Below are 24,162 nucleotides of genomic sequence, written 5' to 3'. Positions count from 1 at the left end.
TAATTTTCAATATAATATATTTCTTATTTTCTAAATAAAATTACAATTTACTAACATAATTAAAATTACATTCCTGCCTTGGATTTTGATTCTATTATTTTATCATGACCCAAACTAGACATAACAAATCAAAATATTGCACTAACGTAGAATAATCTAAAAATTACTTTTTGCACTCAAAACTAAACTTGTTCATCATATAATACATCGCTAAAAACTATCTTAAGACCTTAAACAAAAAAACTCCAAACTAACAAATACTACACTCCAACTCCCCACTCTTAGGGACGCAATCCAAATAAACCGCTACGGCCCTCGTAAGGTACGTCATGGTACCGTAAGAACCGCTGGGGGCGCTATCGTAGAAATGTTGACAGATGTAGGCCGCACCCCCGCACAACAGACTTCCTGTATTGGTGGTTTCGCGTTGGTCCTTCGGTTTTGCACAGCAAAGGGTTGCATCCCCATTGCAAGACATCTGAAAGGAGAAAAATTGGGTTTGTGAAAGTTGTGTGTCCTCAAATCCTTCAGAAACCTCTTTGTAACCCCATATTGGTTCTTTAAAAGGTTTTTAAGTTTATATTTAGGTGAGGTAGTTTCTGTTCTAGACCATTTCTGGTAAATCTGAGACTAACTCGAGGAATGCTTGAATTAGGAAAATTATTCGTGTATGAAATTATTCTTTAGGAGTTGATTCAACTTTAAATGAAAACCTCATGAAAATGCCTCTAATAGTTTTAGAGCTATCGCGGGTAAAAGTTACATTTTTGTGAAAGAAATTGCTATTAGAGGTGGCTTAACTAAAACCGCTATAGAGGATTAAATTTCTCACTAAAAAATATTATGTTCCACAAGAGTCTCTCTATACTCTCTTAAAAAAATCATAGAAGTCTCTTCAAAGGATTTTGATTATCACTTAAAAGCGTCTTTATAAAAGATATTTTAGACTTAGAGCGAGGTCTATGCCTTATGAAACTGAGTCTAACTCAACGAATTCTTGAGCTAGAAAAATTCTTCATATAGGAAATTGTACGTTAAGAATTACTTTAACTTTGCATAAGCAATCAACCATTTTTGTCAAAAAAGTTGGCTTAATCAAAATGGTCATAGCTCATTCAATTTTGCATCTAAAAAAATGTTTTATACGTTAAATTCATCTTCAGGAGTCTCTTAATACTCTCTTGAAAAAAAATCCTCAAAAAATTGTTGAGCATGACTTATCAATGTCTATACAAGTCCATCTCTGGTAAATCTGAGTCTAACTACGAAATTGATGTATAAAATTGCCATAATTTGGAGTAAATGTCTTATAACCATGCCTAGAATACATTTTTATGTACAAACCAAAAATAAACATATACAAAATTATACACTGTATAATTTTTTGAAAAGTTTTATTAGAGAAGCTGCTGGAATTTAAAAGATACAAATACGGAACTTTTAAACTTAGGGGGTGGTTTTAATTGAAAATAACTTCCTCTATCTACAACCTATATACAAAAAAAATGTTTGGCATATTAAACATTTTATATATTTTCCTATATTAAATATTTTCAAGCAAAGAAATATAGAAAAAGAGACTGACATATGTAACAGAGAATAGGCAATTCTATTAAGGCAAATATGAACTATGAAGGAGAATCAAATATTTAATCTCAAATACTTATTAAGAGGTTAATAGCATTAACAGATTATCTGGAAAGAAAGTTAAATTTTTATAAGATATTTTAGTCTCTCCAGGATCCATGCCTCACAAATCTGTGTCTAACTCGACGAATTCTTGAGCTACAAACATTCTTTAGATACAAAATTGTTCGTTAAAAATTGCATTAAATTTAAATGAACATCCCATAATGATGCCTGGAACAGGTATTAAATTATCATTGGAGGAAGTTACATTTTAGACAAAAAAAGCTGGTATTAAACAGAAGTTAACCAAATTGACCGTAGCTCGTCCAATTTTGCATTAAAAATTATGTTTTATACATGAAATCAATCGTCAGCAATCTCTTTATACTCCCCTAGAAAAACTATAAAAATTTCCTACAAATTTATTGACTATGACTAAAAAATGTCTATACAAGGTTTGTAGCCTCTCGCTCAAGTTCATTCCTGGTAAGTCTAGGTCTAGCTCAGTGAATTCATGAGTTACAAACATTCTTTATATATGAAATTGTTAGCTAAGAATTGCATTAACTTTAAGTGAACATCTCATAAAAATGCCTGGAATACTTTTTAAATTATCATGGAAGAAAGTTACATTTATGACAAAAATATTGGTATAAAACAGAGCTTAACTAAAATGGCCAAAGTTCATTTAATTTTGCATTAAAAAAAATGTTTTATACATGAAATTAATCGTCAGGAATCTCTTTATACTCCCATAGAAAAATTAGAAAAATTTCCCACAAATTTATTGAGTATGAATAAAAAATGTCTATACAAGACTCTTAGCCTTTCACTTAAGCCCATCTCTGGTAAATCTGAGTTTAACTCAAAGAATTCTGCAGCCACAAAAGTTTTTCATATATGAAATTGTACACTAAGAATTGCTTTAACTTTGAGTAGAAATCCCATAAAAATGCCTAAAAGAGTTATTAAATTATCATGAAACAAAGTTACATATTGGTCAAAAAAATTGGTATAAAACAGAGCTTAACTAAAATGACCGCAGATCAGTCAATTTTAAATCTAAATCAACGTTTTATACATCGAATTCATCCTCAGAAATCTCTTTATGCTCTCCTGGAAAAATTACTCAAAAAATTATTGAGTATGACTAAAAAATGTCTATACAAGGCTTGTAGCCTCTCGCTCAAGTTCATTCCTGGTAAGTCAAGGTCTAGCTCAGTGAATTCTTGAGTTACAAACATTCTTTATATATGAAATTGTTCGCTAAGAATTGCATTAAATTTAAATGAACATCCCATAAAAATGCCTGGAATATTAAATTAATTATCAAGGAAGAAGTTTACATTTTTGACAAAAAAATTGGTATTAAACTGAGCTTAACCAAAATAACCGTAGCTCAGTCAATTTTGCTTACAAAAAAATGTTTTATACATGAAATTAATCATCAGGAATCACTTTATACTCCCCTAGGAAACTTATAAACATTTCACACAAAACTTTTGAGTATGACTAAAAAATGTCTATACAAGGCTCTTAGCCTTTCACTTAAGTCCATCTCTGGTAAATCTGAGTTTAACTCAAAGAATTCTGCAGCTACAAAAGTTTTTCATATATGAAATTGTACACTAAGAATTGCTTTAACTTTGAGTGAAAATCCCATAAAAATGCCTTCAAGAGTTATTAAATTATCATGGAACAAAGTTACATATTGGTCAAAAAAATTGGTATAAAACAGAGCTTAACTAAAATGACCGCAGATCAGTCAATTTTGAATCTAAATCAACGTTTTATACATCGAATTCATCCTCAGAAGTCTCTTTATGCTCTCCTGGAAAAATTACTCAAAAAGTTATTGAGTATGACTAAAAAATGTCTATACAAGGCTTGTAGCCTTCCGCTCAAGTTCATTCCTGGTAAGTCTAGGTCTAGCTCAGTGAATTCTTGAGTTACAAACATTCTTTATATATGAAATTGTTCGCTAAGAATTGCATTAACTTTAAGTGAACATCTCATAAAAATGCCTGGAATACTTTTTAAATTATCATGGAAGAAAGTTACATTTATGACAAAAATATTGGTATAAAACAGAGCTTAACTAAAATGGCCAAGGTTCATTTAATTTTGCATTAAAAAAAATGTTTTATATATGAAATTAATCGTCAGGAATCTCTTTATACTCCTCTAGAAAAATTATAAGAATTTCCCACAAATTTATTGAGTATGATTCAAAAATGTCTATACAAGATTCTTAGCCTTTCACTTAAGTCCATCTCTGGTAAATCTGAGTTTAACTCAAAGAATTCTGCAGCTACAAAAGTTTTTCATATATGAAATTGTACACTAAGAATTGCTTTAACTTTGAGTAGAAATCCCATGAAAATGCCTAAAACAGTTATTAAATTATCATGGAACAAAGTTACATATTAGTCAAAAAAATTGGTATAAAACAGAGCTTAACTAAAATGACCGCAGATCAGTCAATTTTGAATCTAAATCAACATTTTATACATCGAATTCATCCTCAGAAGTCTCTTTATGCTCTCCTGGTAAAATTACTCAAAAAATTATTGAGTATGACTAAAAAATGTCTATACAAGGTTTGTAGCCTCTCGCTCAAGTTCATTCCTGGTAAGTCAAGGTCTAGCTCAGTGAATTCATGAGTTACAAACATTCTTTATATATGAAATTGTTCGCTAAAAATTGCATTAAATTTAAATAAACATCCCATAAAAATGCCTGGAATATTAATTTAAATTATCAAGAAAGAAAGTTACCTTTTAGACAAAAAAAATGGTATCAAACGGAGGTTAACCAAATTGACCGTAGCTTGTCCAATTTTGCAGTAAAAATAATTTTTTATACATGAAATTAATCGTTAGGAATCTCTTCATACTCCCCTAGAAAAATTATAAAAATTTCCCACAAATTTATTGAGTATGATTCAAAAATGTCTATACAATTAAAAATAGCCTTTCACTTAAGCCCATCTCTGGTAAATCTGAGTTTAACTCAAAGAATTTTTCTGCCACAAAAGTTTTTCATAAATGAAATTGTACACTAAGAATTGCTTTAACTTTGAGTGAAAATCCCATAAAAATGCCTTTAAGAGTTATTTAATTATCATGGAACAAAGTTACATATTGGTCAAAAAAATTGGTATAAAACAGAGCTTAACTAAAATTGCCAAGGTTCATTTAATTTTGCATTAAAAAAAATGTTTTATACATGAAATTAATCGTCAGGAATCTCTTTATACTACCCTAGAAAAATTATAAAAATTTTCTACAAATTTATTAGGTATGACTCAAAAATATCTATACAAGTTTTTTGGCCTCTCGCTTAAATTCACCCCTGGTAAATATGAGCCTAGCTCAATAAATTCTTAAGGTACACAAATTCTTCATATATGAAAGTGTACTTAAAAAATGACTTCAGCTTTGAATAAAAACCTCATAAAAATCTCTTGAGTAGTTTTCAAATTATCATACGTAGAAGTGAAATTTCCACGAAAAAAACTCTATCAAAACATAACAGCTGCAGTCGACTAAACCTCCCGCTTAAAAAAAAACGTTATACATATCAAATTAATCCCCAAGAATTCCCCTGTAATATTAAATACATTTTCTTACCTGATCTTGCAAAAACAACTCATTAGCCCTATGCACCAAATACTCGATCTGCAACACTCCCCCTAAAAACGGCGCCACGTTATACTCGGTGACCAACGTTAAAACCATGAGGGCCTCAACGATCAACTGTCGATATTCCGGCTGCGGTATGGTATTTAAAACGGTTTCGACTGCCAAGGCGAACTTTAGTTCCCCTGGGGTCATTTCTTGGGTCAAACATTGCGGCAGCACTTTGCCCGCTATATCAATACCGTGACACTAAAAAAGTCATTTAATCAATTACAAATTTTTTACTGGGTGTAAACTTACTCGTTCCAGAACTTTCCATACTCTTGGGTAAAAGTCTCTCGGGACTCTGTTGAGGGCCCCGTCTAGTCGTCGTCTTCTCAACCACTGACCCTGTCTGTCCGGTTCTATTAAGTCATCTGAGGCAGAATCAGTTGCTAGACTTATATGGCTTTTCTACAAAAAAAAATTGTCTTTTTTATTCATGTAGACCTAGAAAGGGATAAAAAGTCCTCACCTTACTAATCCTGCTAGACTTATTGCTTATTATGGAGAAATTGCCTCGGCCAACTGAAATAACAATAAAAATAACCTGAAAAATGTTTTTTTGTTTTTCATTGTCACTATAACTCACCGCTGCTAATAGCAAACTCCTTGCCGCTAATAATATGATACAAAAGATTCTTCATTTCGAACGGGCTCAGATTGAGCAAATGCTCAGAAGCCTCGTCTCCGTCGCAGATCAGAGTTCTCGACAGTTCGGTGGCCATCACTTGTATAATGAGACCGATTCTGAGCCGAAGCATTTCCATGAACAGTTGCGGTTCGGTGCGTATGAACATGGCCAAATATACGAGCAGTTCTTGGGTTAACATTGCCGTGCTGTCGTCCTGGCCGTACGCTTCGTGTATTAGGAGCCTTAGCAAAAACTAACTTGAGGGAATTTGGAATGATATATTCAATTCATTTATTAGGTAATGATGCACAGTATATAAATACAATAGACATAAATGACACCTAGATACAGAGGTATCTGTGTGTGCCACATGATTCAAAACAATACTTCAACTTAAATATACATAAAATATTCTCTTTACAAAGAAATACAATAAAAATTGATTTTACCAAAGCTGGATTAGTTAGTATAGGTATCTAATAATTACATAATATAATACTGAATTTATAATGTATTTGGTATATCACACAGAACTAAGTTAATAATATATAATGCTTATATAATGAGCTCTAGAGATTGGCCCTTGATCGCATTTTAGATAATATTCATTATATGTAGATCATTATATCTTTTCTACAAAAATCAAGAAATTAACTGGAAAAATTGATATTAAATAAAGTATATGTTAGCTCACAAATTTTGTTTTACTTACTTTAATATAAAAAGTCCGGGGCCAAGAAAGTTCATTTCTTACACAACAATTTCGTATATGTACGTTTCTTGAGACGTAAAAGTGGCACGAAATTTGAAGTTATTTAAATTAATATTGTAATATCGAGATTTTTATTCATTGGCAGACATTTTCGGAATAACTTTTGAACTATACTCTATTTCAGAAGTGTGTAGAGCAATAAAACCTCATTAGGTATGCAAAAGTGGTACCTGGTGATCCACCAATGTTTTATGCCACTATATTAGTTGGGTATTAGTTTCAATGTAAAATTCTTTCTTTTCGTTGATTGCAGGTAGTGCCACCCGGTTTTGGGTCAATTTATGAGTTTTGCCCATTGTTACCCACTGATAAACATTGAAAACGGTTCGCCAAAGGCGTGCAACTGGGACTTGTTTTTTACCTTATAATTAATGTACTTAAATGCTATTTTATTTTAGAAAGTTACTTTTGTTTAAATGGAATAATATATTTTTTTCACAAATTTATTGAACATAATATGTAGAGTAAAACAGTTGAAAATGTCACTTTTGGATCTGGCACTTTTTGAACAGTGTATAACAATTTTAAATTATAATAGATTGTAGTCTTCTTCGTCATCTGACGAACTATCATCACCTCTTGACATTATATAATAAGAATATTGTCGAAAATGTACATGAAGCAAGTCCTGAGGATGGATTTGAAGGTAAAAACGTGACTCTTAATTAAATATTTGGGTAGTTATGGAACCTTTGGTTGAAGCATAATTTTTTATCAAGTTTTCACTATTTTTAAGAGTATTTTCATGAAATAATTGAGAGATTCCTAAAGGAGTGTTGGACAAAGAATGGGCGTTTCTTGTACAACAATTTGATATGTAAAACTCTCTGACCTAGAGGTCCAAGAACACCAAATATAAGGCAAAGAATTTCAGTGATTATAATTTTATGTAGAAATCCTTGAATTTTTATCTCACTATATACAAAGTGATTTTTCCTTTGGAATTTATAGTAAAGTAGCCTCAGCTAAACTATACTATCAAATAGGATGTTCCTAAATTTACCTTAATTCGCTTTCCGGTAAAGGGGCGGTAATGGTGTGCTCGTTATTCGGCGGCATTCCCACGGTGATTTGCTTTTGGCGTACCAGTAAATCGGTTACGGATTTCGCTAAATCTTCCACGCGTTTTCCCAACATACCCGCGGTATGTCTGACTAAACCCCACATCTTTTGTTGGCAAGCTTTCTCGTATAGACCTTTATAAAAAGAAAATTGAAATTTAGCTATACTGGGTATTAACAGTATTTTTATCGTCAAATAATTGGAATATTTTAATGAAGAGAGGTAGTGTTTCTTCACCAAAGATTTCATATGTAAAGTCAATAAGTTTTTAAAACATCTAGATTTTTATCTGTTATCAGACATGTTTGGGCCTAAGCCACTTTTATCATATAAAGAAATATTTTCATACTTTTTTCACATTTATGTACGTAAAGGGATTCCCGAGGAGGAATTTGGCGGTAAAAACGCGATTCTACGTTAAGGATTTGGGCAGTGAGGGAAATTAAAATATTTTTAGGACAAGAAAGGTCATTTGATATCCAATAATTTCATGTACGAACGTTTTTTGTACCTCAAAAACTTTTTAAGTTTGAGGAAATTTTATCCATCATTAAATTATAAGTTTTTCTTACATCAAAGTTTTTAATGTTATCGGACCTTTTTGGGCATAACTTTAGAGCTTAACTGAACTTAAAGGTAAAAACGCGATTCTAGGGTAAACCCTTGGAGTTAAAGCAGGTTTGGTTGGAGTAATTTTTTTCATCATTTTTTTAAACAAATTTTCACTTTAAATGATAATTTTTATATAAAATAATTGGATTGTTCTTGAATGGTTTTTTGGTCATTTATTTCCCAATGATTTATACGAACACTTCATTGATCTTAGAAACTTTCTGAGTTTGAGGCAATTGTGTCCAACAAGGTTCAAGTGACGTCAAAATTGAAATTTTTGGAACATCACATTTTTATTTGTTTATGGACATTTTTGGGCATAACTTTAGAGCCACTTGAAATATTTTAATATTTCTTTCACATTTATCTAAACAGATTCCTGAAGATGGATTTAAGGGTAAAAACGCCATTCTAGGTTAGGCTTTTTAATAGTTAGGGCAGTTTTGGTTGGAGCAATTTTGTTGCCATTTTTTTTTTAGCAAATGTTCACTTTAAACGATAATATTTATATGAAATAAATGGATTATTCTTGAAAGGTTTTTAGGCCAAGAGATATCATAGATTTTAACCAATTTCATCCAAGAATCCTCAAGTTTTTGGTACATTTTATCCCTTATCAGTAATTTTTGGGCATAACTCGCAATTCCAATAAATAGAGAATATATACATAGATATCAAGAATGTTTTATAGTCAATTTACAGTTTGCTGGTGGATTATTTAAAGCGGTATTTTAGAATACACGATCTATATTTCAAACGTTTATTGAAAATCAAATTACATTCCTACCATCTTGTAAATTTTGGTCCTCTTAAAATTGTTTAGTCCAAAAATACCTAAAAAGAAATATATTTGAAAAAACCACTGCTACAAGAAAATATACCAGGAAGATATCTGTTTACCACTATCACAAACATAATTTTAACAAGCACCACTAAAGACTCCCTCCTTGTGGTGGGTATGTAAATGTTCACCCAAAGAATGTTAAAAAGAAGGTCACGGAAATTTTGCATTTTCTGGTGCTTAAATTAATTTTATGTTCTTGTTCATTAATATTTCTTTTACATTTTTGTGAAGGGATTCCTGAGGATGGATTTGAGACTAAGAACCCGAATCTAGGTTAAGGATTTCGTTAGTTAGGGCAGGTTTGCTTGCAGCAATTTTTCTGCAATTTTTTTATTAAATGTTCACTTTTAATTATTATATTTTTATCTAATAATTGGATGATTCTTAAAAGGTGTTTAAGCAAAGAATGATTTCATATACGAACGTTTTTTTGTACCTCAAAATCTTTCTGAGGGGTCCAAGAGTCCTTAAATTTGATGTTTTTAACATCAAAGTGTTTAATGTTATCGGCTCTTTTTGGGCATAACTTTAGAACCATTGAGAATATTGTCATACTTCTTTCACATTTATTTAAAGGGATTCCTGACAATGGGTTTAAAGGTAATAACGCGATTTCAAGTTAAGGATTTGTCTAGTGAGCAATTTTCTTGCCATATTTCCAGGAGTTTAACGTAATTTTTCATATCTTCCAAGCAGTTGAGTTCATTTTTGATTTCTTCCAGGAAATTGAAATAATTTTTGGATTCAGGGAGTTGAAGTCATTTCTTTCATATTAAAATCCATTAAATCTTCTAAAAAATATTACCGGAATAGGTCACAATAGGCATCGACTGCCTAGCAACACTCCAGGAATGCCCCTTTACTACCTGAAAAAACCCAGAAATTACTTCATATTTTTGAAAGTAACTTTAAATCCCTGGAAGAAACTAAAATATCTAAAAAAATAAAAATAAAAAATTGCGTGTTAACCAAAAATGGCTTCAGTTGTTTGAATGACATCAAAATAAGTGCTTAAAAATCCTAAAAATAGGTATTTAGTAAAAATAATCAGATAGAGTCACCTGGCTTAAAAAAAAATAAGATTAACTCTTCTGAAAGAAATAATTCTAAGAAAAAATAATAAATTTATCCAATTTTAAAAGTTAAACTGCCAGATTCTAAAATCCTCTTTGTCTTAAAAATGCATAATTTCAAGTGTCCTTAAATTTAAAGTTTTTTGAACATTTTCATCTGTTATCGGATATTTTTCAGCATAATTTTAGAACCACTTGTAATATTTTCAAAATTCTTTTACATTTATGTAAATGGATTCTTGAGGATGAGTTTGAAGGTAAAAGCACGATTCTAGGTTAAAGATTTGAATAGTTAGGGCAATTTTGGCTGGGGCAACTTTTTTGCTATTTTTTTAGCAAATGTTCAATTTAAACCATAATGTTTTTATGATCAATAAAATCAATCAATAATTTGATTATTCTTAAAAAAAAGGCAATTTACTTACTAATGATTTCATATATGAACGTTTCTTGTACCTCGAAAACTTTGAGTTTGAGGTAATTTTGTATTTAGGCGAAAAAAGGTCCTTTATTTCATATACAAACGTTTGTTGTACCTCAAGAACTTTGAAAGTTTGAGGGAATTTTGTTCCTAAGGTCCGGGAATCCTCAAATTTAAAGTTTTCGAAACATCAAGATTTTCGTTGACTTTTAAGGGTTAAGTTGGATAAGGAGTCAATTAAAATTCAAGCTGTTCAAACTTTTTTTTCTTTTAATGCCAGCGTTTCGGCCTATATTAGGCCTTCTTCAGGGCGAACAGAAAAATTAAAGCTTCATTAGACTATAATTCATTATTTTTGTTCCTTATACACCAGCAGTTTGATACCCTGAAAAACTAATAAACAAAATGGAATAATCAAAAAAATATGGCTTTTGACAGTCACATTTTAACGAAAAGCTTTCATTTTTTCTGGAAGAAGGTCTAATATAGGCCGAAACGTTGGTATTAAAAGAAAAAGAGTTTTGAACAGCTTGGATTCTAATTGATCCTTTATCGAACTTAACACTTAAAAGTTAACACAACTGAACTGGGTTACTAAAAACAACACATAAAATCACAATTTTTATCTGTTATCAGACATTTTTGGGCGTAACTCTCTTCTAAACGCGATCCTAGGTTAAGGATTTGTATAGTTAGGGCAATTTTGGTAGGAGCAATGTTTTTTAGCAAATTTTCACTTTAAACAATAAAATTTTTATGAAATAATTGGAATATTTTCAAAGGGTTGTGTAAGATCATTCATTTTCCAATAATTTCTTATACGAACGTTTATTATTCGTCAAAAACTTTCTTAGTGACATGCAATTTTGTCAATGAAAGCCCAAAAAACCACCAAATTTGAAGTTTTAAAAGCCTTATTGAACATTATTAATTTAAAGGTCATATACAGAGAGTATACTACATTATTGGTGCGTACACACCTTTTAATAGCACCCTAACAGTAACAACTTTCCCATTCTCCAACATATCAGTGTTATAATCCAGCCCTTTGGACACCACTAAGAACTGAAGAATATCCCCCTGCTCGTCCAAAGATTCCGATTCCCTTAACATCGCAAAAAGCTCCTCCACCTAAAAAATCACTGTTAAAATTAAAGTTTAAATAAATCCAAAATTGTACCTCAGTATCGGCATACTGTTGACTCTCGCTCTGAGTACGGTGTTTCGTTACCGTAACCACGGGCATTTCCAGTTTTTTCTCCAAAATGGGTGACGTACCGGGTTTTTCGATCTTAGAATCACCCAACGCGTTATCGACCGTGTCGGTGTTTGAGGAGTAATAAATCGAGCCTCTACGTTCCAGGGTCTCGTTGCTTTCCATCCCAAGCGTTTCCGCTATAACGTAAATTAAACTTTTAGGAACTTCTAGGATAATATTTGATTAATAATGATGATAATAATAATGAAATGAGGCGTTTTTTGTATATGCAATCAATGTGGTATAGTTCTCTTTTTATAGGGTCAACTTGTCAGTAGGGTGTTAGCTCGGGGTTCATTTTTTACCGAAGGGTAACTTAGAGTTAAATTGATTTATCCTTATTTTATTTGATGGATTAGTAAAAGTAAGCCCTTTGGAATCTGTATTCCATACTGTTGGTCCTATTAAGGAATCTCAAAAAAAATATATTAAGAAGTAGGGTTATGAAACAAAAATGTGCAACAATGAACTTAACGACATATTTGCCAATTGAGTGAGAATTTTGCTTAAAAGTTTCCCCTGGTCTAACTTAATCCTCGTGTCAACGCGTTTGTCCATAGATTAACATCAAAAGAAGCTGGGAAACTTTGAAGTTTCAAACGGGGTTGGTCACTAGAAAAACTAGCAAAAGCATTTAAATAGAACATGCAAAAGCCCCAGGATGATTCCAATAAACTATGTCAACACTTACCGTTTGGAGTAGTGGGTTTTGCAGGGGGGGTGTCCCACGTCCAATAATTCAAAGCTAATTGTAAAAAGAGGGGCCAAACCAAGAAAGAAATCGTTAGAGCGTTAGGTACACACAATAAAATACAACAAAAGAATGGTTAGTATAATTAAACGAATAAATAAACTTCTTTGCACAATGGCAGGGTTCGTCGGTACTTTGGAGTAGGAATAAAACATTATTAAATTAATTGAAGACTAATTGAGTACAAAACCTCATATACTTATTAACAGTAATTCAAAAACAAGAGCGGTTTTTGCTGTGCACTTTGAAAAGTCTCAACATCCATTTGATTTTGAAAAAAACAGAAATTCTATCTAGACAGCGAAATTATAAAAAGAGACTCTTAAGTGAAATGATTGAAATTAAAAAAACACCCAAGTAGCATTAATAAAAAACAGGGCGTTGACAATCTAAGTAATGCTTATTTTAACTTAATTAGCGACATGAAAGTCTAATTTAAGAACACCTCGTACATACCCTAAAATCCAACACTATGTTTTTTATTTTATAAAGAATTGATAAGTGGATTGGCTGCTTGAAAGATTGTCCAAATTGATGGTTATAACATAATAAAGAAAAAAATAAATAAAAAACTCTGGATCACAGAAGGATTTATGAATTTCTTATATTGATTATGATATTACAGTTATTATTATTGACGAGGACCATCTACAATATAAGTAAGTGTAAGTGTGTTTTTCATTTTGATCCTAATATTAAGTATGGTGACCTTTAGGTTTTAAAATTTGGATGGTTTAGAGATTAAATGGAGTGTTAGCAGATGAGATAGGTGCCACTGCTGACCAGTATAGTAAGTTTTCATTTTTCAAAGAAATATCTTTAACTGATTTAAAGAAAATTTTAACGAATTTTAAAAATGTGGGGGGTGGTGAAAATGGTATCTCAAAACGCGTGTTGTGCGATGTTTGTGATGTTGTTGGACATCGTTTGTTGGATATTGTAAATGCATCACTTTCAAGTGGGATTTTCCCTGAGGCATAGAAGGAGTCGACTGTGATTCCTGTGCCAAAGGTTCAAAATACTTTTAATCTAGTGAATTCAGACCCATAAATATGTTGGAACTTGTTCTAAAAGAACAATTACTGAATTACTGCAATAATAACAATATTTTGGTTATAAATCAGTCTGGTTTCCGTGAAAGTCACTCTTGTGAATCTGCAATTATTAATATCTGTCATAGTTTTCTAAAGGAAATTGATAAGGGTAATTATGTATTAGCAGTATTTTTAGATTTTCGAAGGGCATTTGAAACAGTTAACAGAAAGATCTTAGCCTTAGAGTTTCATTAATTTCCAACTGATCGCTCTGTATGTAATTAGTATATATGATGGTATATAAATAACAAAAATATATGTCTTATATTTACATCTGCAATGTCTGATTTTTACCTCAGTGCGTGTCTCAAATTTAACCCTCCAGAACCTACAAACCATAGTTTTATACCTACCTCAAATAAAGTGACGGATTTTGTAATTTTAATTTTGTGCATAGGGTTACTGAAGAATAATAAATTGTAGTCATGAGGTCCTTACAACTGCTGCTCTCAGTTCATATAAAAAAATATATGGGAATTAAATTATTAGTAGAGTGTCTCATTTATCGACGGAATTTTGTGCGTCTCATTTTTGCCCCACTTGACCCTATTTTATTCTTACTCCTAAGTTCCGAGGAACCCCGCCATTACGCAAAAAAGTTAATTTAAGAAGACGAAACTGATAATAACAAACAAATAATCTCATATACAAAGCTTACCATCGACATTAATGGATCTGGTTTTCTTCACGGCCCCCCTAACGGACATCCGTCTCTTTAAAAGGTGCCTGTTATGCCTCCTCGGGGTGGTGGGAGTGAGAAGAGCCGCTTTGTGCGACAAAGACTTCTGCAAATGCTCCTCCAAGTATCGGTAAACTTGCGGGTTCAGTTCTTTGAAAAAAAAAACAAAACAATTACTATGATAATGTCCACGATATATATTAAAACACTCACTGTCCGGCACGCCATCTTCGTGGCACCCGAGGAAACTCAAATTAGTAATCGAGCTGGTGTTCAAAAACTCACTCAGGTGGCCCAGGGTCACTCTGGTGCCGTTTATGTAGCCGGATTTCAGTTTTTTCATGGTGGTGATCATTGCCAAAGGAATTTTGCCATTTTCTGCAACAACGATACCACATAAAATAGGCTAAACAGGACTGTGAATTATTAAGCGGTTTTGTTTTTTTGGCAGACATACACATGCTGCAGCCCGTGTTATAGCGGGAAATCCTCACCGTTCAGAATATTACCGACCCAACAGAATTCAAAATTAGTTACGTATTTAATTTGACTGCAAGGAGAAAAATACAAAAACCTTAAGAAGCACAAAAAAATAAACATTAAAAAGTGATAAAAAACTAACCTAGATTAAAAATGGAAAAGTTAGAATTGTAACCTTAAAATGAAAGTTAAAATGGTACATATTTAATGACCATAAAAATACCTTCAAATACATCGAGTACTAGTCATGAAAATGTAAATACATTAATTTATTCGTATTTTTTAGTTAAAGTTGATTAGTAGGGTTTATTTAGGGTTCTACTTAACGTTTAGTTTAATATGTTCATCTATAGTGTATAGTTTTTAACTAGTTCATCTTGTTTGAGAGCCCCATTTTAGATTGTATTATTGTAAATCCTTAATTGAGAAGATCCTTAGAATTTATAATAAGCAAAATGAAGTTATAGACGAAGCAGCGGAAGAATCAACGACAGATGGTATTGACTACAAAATTCCTTACACTGACTTTATAAGAGTTATCAAAGAAAAATTATCATTTAACTAGCAATTATTATACAACGAAACAAATAACAGAATACAAAAACAATCTGCCTAGATTAAATAAAAAAACATGGGTTGTTAAAAAATATAATAAGAAATCATTAGTACCATCACTGGTGTAGGTCTTTTCATGCTAATTGTGATAATAAGTTTCAATACATAAACTTTACAATGAATTAAAAATTATGTTCAACTTTCAATAAATTATAAAAGACGTAACGCTATCGTTTTAGAATCTTCAAGGTTTAAGGCACGTAGGCTTCGATCGTAACTTAGCTTTAACTAGTGTAAAAAATAGCAATTGAAAAGAAAATCATTATGATTAGTAAGAAAAAAATTAGCCCAAAAAGTTATGCTAAGATACCTTAAAAAAGAGAAGATATTAGCTATTTGATTTAATCCACTACCCTAAAATGTCCTACTACTAACATAAATTAGATTTCTGAGCATGCTTAAAATTAAGGAAGGTACAATTGGTTTTACCTAAGTAATGACGTGTGGCCACAAGGGTGACGGTGGGTCTCCCGAGCTGATTTCGCCAGCTGATGGTCAAAAACGCGATGTGAGTGGTCAGTTTGTCAGCGAGAAGTGCCAAGTCGTAACTCGTGTAGTACTCGCTCATGTCAATATTCTAAACCCGACACAGACATGCAACAAAATGGACTAAAGTTTAGCTTGTTTTCAAGTGATTCCAGGGGATCAGTTTCATATTTGAATCATTTTTTTTTTTGGTTTAAAACTAAATGAGCTACAGTCGTTTTGGTTGGCATCTTTCACGAATGTTTTTTGTTTAAAAATTGTTCTAGGTAGCTTTTACTGAAAGTTTAAACATTTATTGGCGAACAATTTGGATGGAGCTAGGCCAGGCTAGAGACAAAGTTTTTGATTAATGTTCATACATTTTTTGAGTAATTTTTAGTTTTTCCTAGGAAGATATGAAAGGTTTTCTAAGGAATAATTCCATATGCAAAACATCATTTTAGTTTTAAAATTTAATGAACTACAACCGTTTTAGTTGAGGTTTGCTATTTTAATTTTATTATTTAACAAAAATCTAAGTTTCTGCTGTAATAATTCAAAGACTATTCCAGTGATTTTTTTTGGGGTTTTCACTCAATTATAGCAGTTTTTAGTGAAAAAACTTTATAAATGAAAAATATCTGTAGGTCAATAGTTGCCTGAGGTACAGTCAAATTTATGAGGGGTGGACCTAAGTCAGGTCAAAACCGATGTTTTTAAAGAATAATCAAAAAATTTTAAGGAATTTTCATACTTTTTCCATAAATATTCTAAGAATGAATTCCATACATAAAACATGATTTTAGTTATAAAATTTAATGAGGTATGTACAACCGTTTTGGTTAAGTTATATGTTTTTTTCAAACAAATTTAACTTTCTTCCATGATAATTCAAAAACTATTCCAGGCATTTTTATGTGGGTATTATCACAATTAAAGTAATTCCTAACAAGCAATTTGACACATTTTAAATCTTAAAAATCGTCCGAAAAAATTGACGTAAACAAGTTGTCCTGTTCTTTAAGCGTGTTCCACATAATTATTAAAGAACATCCGAGAAACACATAAAAAACAAAAGGAACTGTATAAAACATTTTTTGTTTCTAGAAAAATTCTCTTAAATGTAGGATTTTTTCTCGAGCAGTGTATATTGATTTTTTATTGTGTACTGATATTATTTCTTCCAGGCAGTTGAAGCTTTAATTCCAAAAAAGGTTGTTTTAACTTCACGAGATTTTTTTTGAGCAGTGTATTTTATCAGGAAGTTAATTTTTTTTTTTGAATAAACCGTATTGAGAGTTGACAAAAATATATATTTTTTTAAGCAGTGTAATTAATTTTTAATGTTTTTCAGATATTGACACTTTATCCAAAAAAAAGTATTTTCAACTGTCTAAGAATTTTTAGTTTTTTTTTGAGTGTATTTTACCGGCTTTTATGTAAAAGAGATGACTTTTTGAAGTCACCTCGTGTTTGCCTCATAATTAAAAAAAAATATCTTTTTTTAGAGCAGTGTAATAGATTTTTATTTCTTCTTGGCAGTTGAAACATTTTTTTTCAAAAATATCAGAAAATGCATGTCAATTGCTTGAGAAGTTAAATTTTGATTTTTTTTGAGCAGCGTAATTTATTTTAATGTTTCTTTTTTTGGGCAGTGTATTTAATTTGTATGTTGTCCATGCAGCAGAAAACTTAATTAATTTTTTTGCCCAGTGAATTTTTATTCTTTCAGATCTTTTCTGCAAAAATGGTGGCCTTTTGAGAAGATTGAGTTTTTTTGAGCAGTGTATAAAACAGTTTTTACTAGAAAAATTATATCAACATTTTTTTTAGACCAGTGTGATTTATCTTTATTTTTTCAAGGCAATTAATCGTTTTTTTGCACAAAAAAGAAAAACCTCTATTTATGAAGCAGTGTAATTAATTTTTAATGTTTTTCAGACCGTTGAACCTGCTTATTTCCAAAAAATATTTTCAATTGCCTGAGAATTTTTAGTTTTTTTTGAGCAGTGTATTTTACCATATTTTATGAAAAAAAATGTGATTTTTTGAAAAAATCGTGTTTGCTTCATAATTATTAAAAAAATATAGATCATTTTTTTATTTTTTCAAAGAGTTGACATAGATGTAAGTAGAATATATTTTTTTAGAGCAGTGTAATAGATTTTTATTTTTTTCAGACATTTGAGACTTTTTTTCGAAAAAAATTACTTTTCGAGAAAATTGAGTTTTTTTGAGCAGTGTATAAAATATTGATTGCTAGAAAAATGATTGATTTTTTTTGAAGCAGTGTATTTGATTTTTATTCAGACAGTTGAGGCTTTATTTTCAAAAAAGTTACTTTACCTATTAAGAAGTTTCATTTTGTTTTTTTTAGAGCAGTGTAATTTATCTTTATTTTTACAAAAAAGTTTATATTTGTTTCAGAATTGAGAAAAATTTCAATTGCCTGAGAATTTTTAGTTTTTTTTGAGCAGTGTACTTTACCATATTATATGAAAAAAAAATTCAGGTCTTTCCTGCAAACAAAAAGAAACTTTTCGAGAAAATTGAGTTTTTTTGAGCAGTGTATCTTGTCTAAGCAGTTGAAAACTTTATTCGTTTTTTAAGAAGTGAGTTTTTATTCCTGGGCATCATTTCTACAAAAATGGTGGCCTTTTGAGAAGATTGAGTTTTTTTGAGCAGTGTATAATATAATTTAAGTTTTTTTTTAGAGCAGTGTAATTTAACGTTATTTTTTCAGGGCAGTTAAAGTCATTTCTGCTTAAAAATTGACTTTTTGACAAAATTTTGTTTTTTTTTGGCAGTGTATTTGATTTGTATCTTGTCGAAGCAGTTGAAATTTAATTCATTTTTTTAAGCAGTGTATTTTTATTCCTTGAGATCTTTTCTACAAAAACGGTGGCTTTTTGAGAAAATTGATTTTTTTGAGCAGTGTATAAAATATTGTTGCTAGAAAAATTATTGATTTTTTTCTGGTGGATGTATTTGATTTTTATTTCTTCTTGGCAGTTGAAACATGTTTTTTGAAAAATATCAGAAAATGCATGTCAATTGCTTGAGAAGTTAAATTTTTATTTTTTAGAGCAGTGTAATTTATTTTAATTTCTTCAAGGCAGTTGAAGTTTTTGAAAAAAAATGTGTATTTGATTTGTATGTTATTCATGCAGCAGAAAACGACCTTTTGAGAAGATTTCGTTTTTTTTGAGCAGTTTTTGCTAGAAAAATTATATCAAAATTATTGATTTTTTTCTGAGCAGTGTATTTGATTTTTATTCAGGTAGTTAAAGCTTCATTTTCAAAAAAATTACTTTACCTATTAAGAAGTTTCATTTTGTTTTTTTTTAAAGCAGTGTAATTTATCTTTATGTCTTCAAGGCAATTGAGCTCTTTTCTACAAAAAAGAGAAGATTAAGTTTTTTTAAGCAGTGTATAAAACGTTGTTTCTCTAGATAAATTGCATTAAGTTTAAGATTTTTTTTAGAGCAGTGTAATTTAACTTTATTTTTTCAAGGCAGTTGAAGTCTTTTCTGCAAAAAATAGCCTTTTTGACAAAATTATTTTTTTTGGGCAGTGTATTTTTATTTCTTGAGTTTTTTGAGCAGTGTATAAAATATTGTTGCTAGAAAAATTATTGCTTTTTTTTTGGAGCAGTGTATTTGATTTTTATTCAGGCAGATGTGGCTTTATTTTCAAAAAAGTTACTTTACCTATAAAGAAGTTACATTTTGTTTTTTTAGAGCAGTGTAATTTATCTTTATTTCTTCAAGGCAATTGAGCTCTTTTTTACAAAAAAATCTCAATTTCTTTTTGAGAAGATTAAGTTCGTTTGAGCAGTGTTTAAAACATTCCTTACTAGAAAAATTCTCTCAAATATAATTTTTGAAGAAATGATTTAAAAAATTAACTTCAACTGCTTGTGAGTTTTTTTGTGCGCAGTATATTTACTATACGAACTGTATAGTAAATATTTATATAAAAAAAGTGAGTTTTTTAAATAACAATATCTTCGACTGCCTTTTTCGGTTTTTTTTTGACCAGTGCATTTTATTTATTTCTTACAGGCAGTTTAGTTGGAGGGAAGGTCTGCAATAAAAGCCACTTTTCTGAAAATTTACTTCAAATGCCCGAGAATTTGATTTTTTTTTTGAGCAGTGTAATTTATCTTTATTTCCTCAAGACAGTTCAGGTCTTTTTTACAAAAAAAGGGATTTAAAAAAAAAATGATTTTTGTTAAGAAGTGTATTTTATTTGTATTTTTAACAATTAAAATGTTCGTATTTACCTTAAAACTAAATAAAATATTTTATTTGGGCCAGTTTAATCGATTTTTAATTTTTCCAGGCAGTTGATTCCTACTTTACAAATAAATTACCACTTGCAGAAAAATTCATTTCAACTACCTGAGAATTAGATTTTTTTTGAATTTGAGGTACAGTAGTAGTTCTGGTTCAGTTATGTGTGTTTTTTTTTTTTTGATAAAAATTAAACTTTCTCCTGTCGTAATTCGAAAACTATTACAGGCATTGTTATAGCAGGTTCTGTCATAGATAAAGCAACTCCTAATAAATAACGAATTTTTGTACCCCAAAAATTGCCCGAGTTAGACTCATATTAACCAGGGATTGATCCAAAACAAGTTTTCGCTGTTTTTTACATAACAAATTATTAAGGACACCCACAAAACACACAAAAAAAGAACTGTTAGTAAAGAACAATGGCAAAAAAGCTCCGAAACGAACGTGCAAACATTAATGACATTCAGATATATTTCCCAAAAAAAACCAAAGCAAATTAACGCACTCGTTCAAAAGCTACCAAAAAAGAAATTTTTACTCTTTTGTACCTAAATGTAACCTCCGACATAAAATCGTAACCAAAGGCCGTCCGAGCATGTTTTGCCAACTGGACTTCAGAAAATTAATCTCGCTTTTGCAAATGTCAATCATCAGTTCATAGTCTGAGGCAATGTAATTGTGAGACATGTCAGTGAACTGGAGCAAAAGAAACAGAACTTACACATTAAAAAAAAATCAAAATGAATTTACCTGTGGCGTAAAGGCGAATATTCGATCGCCAAGCGAATACAGTTTACTGGTGCACAAAATGCCCACATCCTTCGATTTCCTTCCGGTAAGTCCCAGTTTCTTATTTCGCCCCAAATACGTATAAAGATGCGATAGAACCCTGGCGGGTTGTACCTCAATGGGGGCCACCTCCTCAACAGTTTGGACCACAATGTCGTGCTCCGCTAGTTTATTCTTAATTTCAATATCCTCGGCCAGAATGACCACCTGAACTACCACGTCTGGCTTCTTTTCAGCACATAGGCGACGGTTCAGGGGATCTAACTCTCCTGGTGCCAAAAAGTTCTATAAATTAAAATAAGAAATAAATATTCCAGGTATGAAAATACTAAAGTTCTCACTTGAAGTTGAAGTAATTCATAATGCACATTTTGATATATAAAGGATTACTGTCGCATAAGAACTTTCAAAGTTAGACTGAGATTTATCAGGAACAGTACTTTGAGACTTCATAAAAAAACACTGTTGAGTGAAACTTATTTTTTTTTGAGGATGATTTAGAGGAATTCCTCATGATGTATTCTATATATAAAACATTTTTGCAGATGTGGTATTAAATGAATCACAGCCATTTTGGTTAAGCTATATTTTTTTTTATTAAAGTTTAACTTTCTTCATGCTGATGCTAATTCAAAAATTATTCCAGGCATGTCGATAAGGTTTTCACTCACGATTAGCTCAATTTCTATTGAACAATTTGATATATGAAGGACTTTTGTAGTTTAAAAACTTTCCAAGTTAGACTCAGCTTTATGAGATATAGACCTAAACAAAACAAAAATGGTCAATTTGAAACTAGTAGAAATAAAGAGACTCTAGAGTGCTACTCAAAAACTAACTGAGGATTTTTCATGAGGTTTTCACTCAAAGTTGAGGAAATTCTTAATAAACAATTTTATATATAAGGAACTTTTGTAACTCAAGAACTTTCCAAGTTATACTTAGATTTATGAGAGATGGACCTAAGCAAAGCTAAAATTGTCAATTTGAAATCAGTTAAAATGAAGACACTTTGGCGTGTTAGTCAAAAATTGTTTCAGGCATTTTCATTAGGTTTACACTTAAAGCTGAAGAAATTTCTAACAAACAATTTGATATATAAAGGATGTTTGTACCTTAATAACTTTCCAAGTTAGACTCAGCTTTATAAGAGGTCGACCTAACTGGATAATTTTTATATAAGTTTTCATTTACCTCTTGCAAAAGTCTGCTAATGATATACAAAGACTGAGCCCATAAAAACGGACTTTGACCCAAAGGTATTCGATTTTGGGTGCCGGGTTCCTTGTATTCTGCCGCCACCAATTCTGCCGGTACAGCATACAGTTCTGGTACCAATTTAATACCATCCTCGGTTTTAATCATAATCTGCAATACTTTCACTTTAAAAATTTGAAGTCAACTTATAACGTTCAGTACCTCATCTAAACGTTCACTATACTCCATAGCCATATCCTTATCCCCCGAAAATAACGCGTCCAGTATTAAATAGCAATAAAACATTGGCCACTCGCATTCAATGTTCTCGAACATCCTCAACTCCCAAGGTTCATAATATAACCTATTAGGATCCTAAAATTAGTATAAATAAACTTATTTTAATAACCTCTTGGCCCTATTATACCTCTTTAGGGGTCTTATAGCCATCCCTTAAGAACCTTTTGCATCCATACCTGCCCAACAACTTCTCAACAATAGTTTCCTTGGTAATATTTATGAGGTTAGGATTGTCCACTGCAAAAGCAGGATAACCAATAACTGACAACAATCCACTGTCTATTTCTTTTGAACTGGATTCCCTAGGCAACATTGACTGCAAAACAGCTTGACACTTTTGGGCCTCATCAGTTAAAACGTGTATAACGCTATAGGGGCCACCCCTGGCCCCAAATAAGTCCAATTCATTCATGGCTTCTAGGGCAGCCTTAGCCATACCAATAGAGCTGGCATTTAACTCGGGAAGGCCATGGTTAGATTTATCTCCCCTTTCCCATATGCCATAATCAGGAGTGCAGTAGGCACACTCAATATAAAAAACTAAGTTTTGAATGAAGGACACCTCGTCTAAGTTAAAAATGATCTAAAAATATTCTCCTTATTTAAGTTAGTGAAAGTTTTTTAATGGTTTTTTACCTGAAGTCCCGAGGCAGTCATTTGAGCCAAAATAAGCAAATACAGGGAGATCGCATCTATTTGCAAGTGCCCCCATTCATTATCCCCCACAACTATTTGTCCAGTTTCAGAGCAGTACTTTGCATGTAAAGAATCTAATGGATTCTGGGTTTGCTTGAATCTGCCATACAATGTTAACCTGAATATGAATATTAATATAAGGGTTACCACATACCTTTCTACTTTGTCTTTTTGTTGCATCATGGCCATAAGAAGGCCCCTCATAAGTTTAACGCAGGATTGTTCTAGTTCATATGTCTTGGCCCTATCTTCATCCTGATCGGCCATTTTCTTGTAAGCCATCGAGAGGCCCCAAACGGACATAATGCAGTAAACGTTGTTCCTTATCCAGGCATGGTTGTTATGCTCATTTAAAGGGAATAAGCCAGTCACTGGGTTTTGTTTGGACATGATAATTTTATGCACTATACGTTGGTAATAGTCCAGGCGCACCCCCGAATTGCTTCGGCTCCGCATTTTAACGTCTAGATATTAATTTATAGAAACTGAGAGATAATTAATTAGCAATAAAAAATAAAAATAAATAAGCGAGGTTATGTTTTCAATGATAACTCAATGACGGCGGTGTCTACAAGCGATTCATGAGTGTAATCTGTCCGATATATCAGCTGATTTGCTTGGGAATTTAAGAGATTTTAGTGTTTACATTTCAAGCGTAAAAATAATTTCAAATACAAGTGAGGAGATTCTGTTTTCAGTAAAAAATAAATAAGTGAGATTAGGGTTGCAATAATTTATGTAGTGTCTACAGCACAGAACACAAATATATAGGTCTACATTAAATCTGCGAGTGTAAATTGCGCAGTCAGAAAT

The 24,162-nt window shown here is 31.3% G+C and overlaps 1 protein-coding gene across 3 annotated transcripts; it reads right to left on the bottom strand.

The window, feature by feature from the left end:
- On the bottom strand, nucleotides 1-24,122 carry LOC126749495 (probable phosphorylase b kinase regulatory subunit alpha). Of its 3 annotated transcripts, none has more exons than XM_050459190.1 (18): nucleotides 23,504-24,122; nucleotides 23,290-23,449; nucleotides 22,781-23,236; nucleotides 22,576-22,728; nucleotides 22,351-22,524; nucleotides 21,118-21,441; nucleotides 16,034-16,181; nucleotides 14,723-14,887; nucleotides 14,489-14,659; nucleotides 12,677-12,730; nucleotides 11,908-12,122; nucleotides 11,708-11,858; nucleotides 7,719-7,911; nucleotides 5,902-6,185; nucleotides 5,785-5,837; nucleotides 5,571-5,723; nucleotides 5,262-5,519; nucleotides 1-478 (listed from the first exon to the last, which is right to left on the bottom strand). In XM_050459190.1, exons 1-18 carry the CDS (start codon nucleotides 23,803-23,805, stop codon nucleotides 251-253), a joined length of 3,642 nt encoding a protein of 1,213 aa, XP_050315147.1. In that variant the 5' UTR covers nucleotides 23,806-24,122; the 3' UTR covers nucleotides 1-250. The 3 variants fall into 3 exon arrangements, with proteins under 3 accessions (XP_050315147.1, XP_050315146.1, XP_050315148.1); XM_050459189.1 differs by lacking the exon at nucleotides 16,034-16,181 and adding an exon at nucleotides 20,916-21,063 and having other exon boundaries at nucleotides 23,504-24,119; XM_050459191.1 differs by lacking the exons at nucleotides 12,677-12,730; nucleotides 16,034-16,181 and adding an exon at nucleotides 20,916-21,063 and having other exon boundaries at nucleotides 23,504-24,118.
- Nucleotides 24,123-24,162: the final 40 nt, after the last annotated feature.

The sequence above is a fragment of the Anthonomus grandis genome, unplaced genomic scaffold (genome assembly GCF_022605725.1).
Source record: "Anthonomus grandis grandis unplaced genomic scaffold, icAntGran1.3 ctg00000121.1___fragment_1, whole genome shotgun sequence".
Taxonomy (NCBI): Eukaryota; Metazoa; Arthropoda; class Insecta; order Coleoptera; family Curculionidae; genus Anthonomus; species Anthonomus grandis.
The sequence above is the reverse complement of the archived record's forward strand: the minus strand, read 5'-3'. Positions and strand labels throughout refer to the sequence as shown.

Coding starts and splice junctions, on each gene's coding strand:
- LOC126749495 (XM_050459190.1), bottom strand. CDS start 23,805: ATGCGGAGCCGAAGCAATTCGGGGGTGCGCCTGGACTATTACCAACGT. Junction 5,838..5,901: donor GGAGTTTGCTATTAGCAGCG/GTGAGTTATAGT, acceptor TTGTTATTTCAG/TTGGCCGAGGCAATTTCTCC. Junction 479..5,261: donor AGTTGTTTTTGCAAGATCAG/GTAAGAAAATGT, acceptor TTCTCCTTTCAG/ATGTCTTGCAATGGGGATGC.